General features: G+C 30.2%; 1 protein-coding gene across 1 annotated transcript; it reads right to left on the bottom strand.

The window, feature by feature from the left end:
- Positions 1-1,753: 1,753 nt before the first annotated feature.
- LOC132635434 (acyl-CoA-binding protein) lies at positions 1,754-4,908 on the bottom strand. Its single transcript, XM_060351829.1, has 4 exons — positions 4,750-4,908; positions 2,258-2,375; positions 2,092-2,154; positions 1,754-2,005 (listed from the first exon to the last, which is right to left on the bottom strand). The coding sequence occupies exons 1-4, from the start codon at positions 4,759-4,761 to the stop codon at positions 1,926-1,928; spliced, it is 273 nt and encodes a 90-aa protein (XP_060207812.1). The 5' UTR covers positions 4,762-4,908; the 3' UTR covers positions 1,754-1,925.
- Between the last annotated feature and the right edge of the window lie 1,128 nt (positions 4,909-6,036).

Below are 6,036 nucleotides of genomic sequence, written 5' to 3'. Positions count from 1 at the left end.
TTTTGCAGCCATTAGACCAAAATAGACTGCCTTTTTTTTTTTTATACCACAATGGGTATTTCGTTGGTTATCCAACGAAATACCCACACAAGGCACTGTTCATAGCCGGATTTTTTTGTTGCATTTTGCTACACTTGTAGCGAAATGCAACAATTTTTTTTTTTTTTTTTTTTTTGCATTTCGTGAATAAAAAAACGAAATAAGAAATTATATATATATATATATTTTTGCATTTCGTGTATTAAAAAACGAAATAGGATAAAAAAAATTAATTTCGTTCATATAAAAACGAAATTGGAAAATATATATATATATATATATATATATATATATTTGCATTTCGTTGGTATATCTACGAAATAGTAAAAAAAAAAAATTGTATTTCGTTTATTAAAAACGAAATATGAAAATAATTTTTTTTGTATTTTTGTATTTCGTTTATATAAAAAAATAGGAAAATAATTTTATTTTCATTTCGTTTATATAAAAACGAAATAGGAATACATATATATATATTTCATATACCAATGAAATAGGATAAATATATATATATATATATATATATATATATTTTTGTATTTCATTTATATAAAAACGAAATAGGAAAATAATTATTTTTTTTCGTTTATATACCAACAAAATATATATTCATATAAAAAAATAATATTTTCCAATTTCGTTTTTATATAAATGAAATACAACAACACAATAAATGAAATACAAAATATATATATATATATATATATATATATATATATTTATCCTATTTCATTGGTATATGTATTCCTATTTCGTTTTTATATATAAAATTATTTTATTATTTTTTTATATAAAAAAAATACAAAAATACAAAAAAAATTATTTTCATATTTCGTTTTTAGATGAACGAAATAAATAAAAAAAATTATTTCGTTTTTTAATAAACAAAAAAAACAAATAGTTGTAAAGTCAAGATATAACTTTATTTTGAATATAAATATAATTCTAAAAAATATAGGGAGAAAAACTAGTTGTAAAGTCGTCAAACTTTAGATGGTCATAACTTTGCGCTCGGACGTCCGTTTTACGCGTTTTTTTTTTTAACTTGCGTATTTTTTCGAAGAACTTGCGTATATATGTATTCCTATTTCTTTTTATATAAACGAAATGAAAATAAAATTATTTTCCTATTTTTTTATATAAACGAAATACAAAAATACAAAAAAAATTATTTTCATATTTCGTTGTTTAATAAACGAAATACAAATTTTTTTTTTTTACTATTTCGCAGATATACCAACGAAATGCAAAAATAATATATATATATATATATATAATTTCTTATTTCATTTTTTTATTCACGAAATGCAAAAAAAAAAAAAAATTGTTGTAGCGAAATGCAACAAAAAAATCCGGCTATAAACAGTGCCTTGTGTGGGTATTTCGTTGGATAACCAACGAAATACCCATTGTGGTATAAAAAAAAAAAAAAGACAGCCTATTTTGATCTAATGGCTGCAAAAATAAGCCATTTTAGCTCCGGACTCGTTCAAAAACTAAGAATTTTTGGCTAAGCTTATAAGGTTATCAAACTAACTTATAACTTAAAAGTCATAAATTAATCATCCCTTACTTATGATTTTACAGTTTATAAATATTTTAGTTTGGCCAAATCATGCAGTTCAATCAGGTTTTAACCAAGCTGTTAATTACTCCATATTTCTTTTTAAACTGGTAACTGTAGCAAGCTGTCAATTACTCCATATAAAGAAACTAAATTCAAACTCTTTTTTGTTTTTTGGTTTATTGATAGAAAGTTCAAACATAACTTATAGCAGTGTTCTTTTGCAGCCTGTAAAAGCATACACCTGCTGTAACATCAAACAAGCCATTGGAAATAAGATTACATAGTCCAATAAGAATTTAACAACGTAGATGGCAGAGCCTTATGCTGAAGCAGCAGCTTCTTCCAGCAACTGTTTCACCTTGGTGATATAGTCGTTCATAGCTTCGTCAGTGGATTTTCCTGCCATAGATGCACAGTGCAGTTAGTTGTGTTTCTCGTACAGCTAAGACAAAAGGAAGTCAATCTGAAAACTGTAGATCACATACCTTCAACAGCCTTCCATGCGTCCCACTTTGCTCTGTCCCTCATGTTGAACATACCAGGACGGCCTGCCCATAAATAAGAATGTATGTAAGAACAAAACAAAGCTAGTTTGAGACATGAAGCACAAGTAGATCAGTATGATCAAGACATTTCAAGCATAATACTCACTCGTGTTGACATTGCCAACAGTAGATTGCTTGAAAAGCCCGTAAAGAATAAGCTTGTTCTCGTTGGAGGTACTCTCTGGCAATGTCTTAGCTTTCTCAGCGTGCTCTTCAAATTCCTCCTGAAACCCAAATATTTCAGTAAAAGGTGTGACTAGCAGTGGATGCAAAGTTTTACTTTCAGGTATTTCCTAATGATAAAATAAGGATGTAACCCACCACCTTAATAGTGGGGATGAAGAGAGTTGGTGGTTCAACAAAAGAAAGTATATGGAAATCTATGATACAAATTGAGTGTGCTTTAATGGTGTCAATTAAGAGTTTGCAATTCAGGGTATCAATTATGTATGTTAGAAATCATTGGTGGACTTGTTCACGGTTAGTCCAAAGAGTATCTGCAAAATGTTAGACGAGAGAAGCACAACAAACATTCCTCAGCATAGTAAAAGACTCGGCTGGCCAACAATTTGCTTCCACCATGTTATGAAAAAGAAAATTGGAGTGAGAATTATGTGTTTTTCTGTTCTTCATCATAGAACTTGACTTATGATATCATTTGAGGAATGCCAGGTGGAACTGAAGGGATCACCTTCTTTCTTTTGCTCTTCTAGAAATGCTACCTTTTATACATCACGGTGAAGCACCAGAAACAACTTTAGGTAATGTGTTATACCCTCAGATTTTTGTTAACTGCTTTGGCCCGTCTGTTACCCTATGATTCAACCATAATCCAGCTCTACATTTCTATGCTTTCACCACCAAAGTTTAGGCTAGTGTACTTCTAAGTAGCAAGGCGACTGACCAACCAACAGTTCTTCTAGTCACTTAAAAGTAGGACACAAAATTACAGCCACTAGGTTATGAACAGCAGAAAGAAATCAAAGCCAGGCTGAACACAAAATGGGGCGTTTCTTTAATTTCCTTCCTTTTCCCAATATAAGAAACATGGAGGGGCAACGATAGGTTTTCGACCAGGGAACGTAAACAAGTTCCCACACCAGGCCGGGGGCGGCTCAATATGATTGGTGGCCTAAAGCCAACTTTAACGGGAGACCTTATTGACCTTATTTTTTCTGCTCAATATTTTTTAAAAGAAATATTAACCTATAAATCTGTTATAGGTAAAAATTATGCCTCATCCTCTCTTAACTAGAGGTTTCAGGTTCGCGCTTTATAATAAAAAATATCTTGCTAAGGAGCCCTTCCCTCTCTAATTGATCTTGCGTGTCTCGAAATCGAGCTAATTGGAAAATTCAATAAGGTAGCGAACATGGGATGAAAAAAAAAATGGGGCCTCCAAAATTTTGGGGCCTAAAGCCCCAGCTTTAGTGGCTTGGCCCTCTGGCCGGCCCTGCACCAGGCAATCGATAACAGGGATAAGTAAAAGCAAAAAGCTGTTGCTAGAGGATCTTCAATTTTTGTTGGATTATTTACACAGAAGTTGGTTCATGTAGCATCATATAAATTCGAGAAACAGCATTTTGTGCATCACCTAACATTATGGAAATGCACAAAAATTAATAGTTCATTCTGATTCTAAGGTTTCATATTTCACTAAATGGTTTTCCCTGGATTTAATCATTGACATAAGCTTCAAAAGGATACATCATATTTATAGCCAATAATATCAACAATCTCAAAAACCGACTCCCATAAAATGAAATCTTCAAAAAATTGTTGAAATTATAGACTACTTTTGGGCCATAAACAACACATCATTGACTAGTATACGCCTTTTAAGAAGGCCAAAAAATGTAACACACAAATTCCTACTCACAGGTGACGAGTGATCAGGGTATGGTTCATCTGCCATTGCATCAGGACTAATTTTATCTAATTCGGTGTTTAAATCGCGATCAACAACAACAACATACCCAAAATATTCCCACAAGTGGGGTCTGGGGAGGGTAGACCCGTAGAGTGTACGCAGACCTTACCCCTACCTTAAGAGGTAGATAGGCTATTTCCAATAGACCCTCAGGCTCAAGAAAAGGGTATTTCAAAGAAGGTCAGATAAGAATTAACACAAGTAAAGAGGTCATCGCAAAGTACAATAGAAAGCATAACAAAGCATTATGTAAAAAAGAAACAGTTACTACAGCGGTGCTCAAATCACAATCATTAGCATAAATCTTTTAACAAGGCCAAAAATGTACTGCATCCTAACCACTGTATAAACTACTAAACAAGAACTCTTAAAACATCAATTACGCCAATAGATCAAACCAAGTCATTGAAAATTCATTATATAACAACCAATCATTGAATCCATAAAAACACTGAAAGAAAGATCAAAACCACATGAAAACTACAGATCCACAAACCCAATTGAACAATACTAATATAACACAAAACCCATAATTAAAACAAAAATTTATCTCAAAAAAACCCATTTCACAGCTCAAAAGATTAATTTTCAGTGACCAACTGCAAGCAAGATCAATATACACTAGAAGAAAAACAGAATTGTAAAGGATGCTTAAGATATTTAATTACCTTCAAAGCCATGTCGGTAAATCTGATCCACTTAGCTTGATAAAACGCGAGAAAATTGGAGAATTGTGATGGGAATTCAAGAACAAGGGTGACTATTTATATAGTGGGAGTATAAGCATAGGAAATAACGTAAATATTCGATTATGATAATATTTACAAGTTACCGTGTATGGTTGCACCGTTCAAGTTGGGTCACTTACTAGTGGGGTCTAAAATACGGTGTGGACCTAGATGCCATGTGAGGATTACAACATATACACTCCCTCTGTTTTATTGCTTTTTCCTTTTCAATTTACGTAAATCGAGATGGTACTTTGACCATATTATTCTTATTTTTTAAAAAAAAATTATTTGAATTATAAATTATCATGACTTATATTATTTTTTATATAGTTTTTAAATATATAAATTTTATTTTTATAAATTTAAAAAATATATATCGAAATTCACAGTTAAAGTTATAAAATTGATCCTTGTATTCTGAAAAGGTTCACAAAAATTAAAATGAAGGGAGTACTATTTATATAATAACAAATTCCGTGTAATTTCACAGTGAAATATGAGAGACTTTAACCATATATGTGCAAGTAGAGAGGCATACTCGATATTTATATCTAACAACTTACCCAGTTTGATAATTATATAAATAAGAAATTTAATATTTATATCAAATTAATAATTAATTAAATTAGTATACATTCTCACTTTATTAAAGCAATTAATCATGACAAGTTAATATGATTTGATGTATGCGTGCTAAGTGTCTTTTATATCCCCTTTACCTTTGCGACCGCTTTCTCATATTCTTTCTTTTTCTCAGTAGACCCTTTTTCATATTCCGATTTTTTTTTATTGACTTTTTTTTTTTTTTTTTTTTTTTTAGAGATAAGGGCCAAAACACACCTTAACTATCATTTTTTTTAATTTCATACCTATATTATTATAAGGTTGAGAAAATTACCTAAGCTATCATTATCTAGTTTGTAAAACACACCTGAACTAAATGTGTGAATTCACTCTCCAAAAGTCAAGTGAAGCTGAAATTTTCTCAAAAACTTTGTCCACATGACATAAATAATGCTATGGTGGCACCTATATGGAAATTAAAAAATAATATTTTTTTTATAAAAAAACTGTATATTTAAAAAAAAAAACTGCATTATTTTTTTTTAAATGAGCATTTTTTTAAAAAAAAACTGAAGAAAAAATATTTTTTGTAAAAATAAAATAAAAAAAATTAGAAAATCAGAAAAAAAAATGATTTTAAAAAATGGAAAAGTTGATGTG

Source organism: Lycium barbarum, chromosome 4 (assembly GCF_019175385.1).
Source record: "Lycium barbarum isolate Lr01 chromosome 4, ASM1917538v2, whole genome shotgun sequence".
In the NCBI taxonomy this organism is placed as follows: Eukaryota; Viridiplantae; Streptophyta; class Magnoliopsida; order Solanales; family Solanaceae; genus Lycium; species Lycium barbarum.
Note: the sequence above shows the minus strand (reverse complement) of the source record. Positions and strands in the feature narration are given on the sequence as shown.

Bases quoted from the DNA above. Each gene is read 5' to 3' on its own strand.
- LOC132635434 (XM_060351829.1), bottom strand. The intron at 2,155-2,257 runs GTGAGTATTATG...ATTTATGGGCAG, and splicing joins TGTTGGCAATGTCAACACGA to GCCGTCCTGGTATGTTCAAC. The intron at 2,006-2,091 runs GTATGTGATCTA...CATCTATGGCAG, and splicing joins CGCATGGAAGGCTGTTGAAG to GAAAATCCACTGACGAAGCT.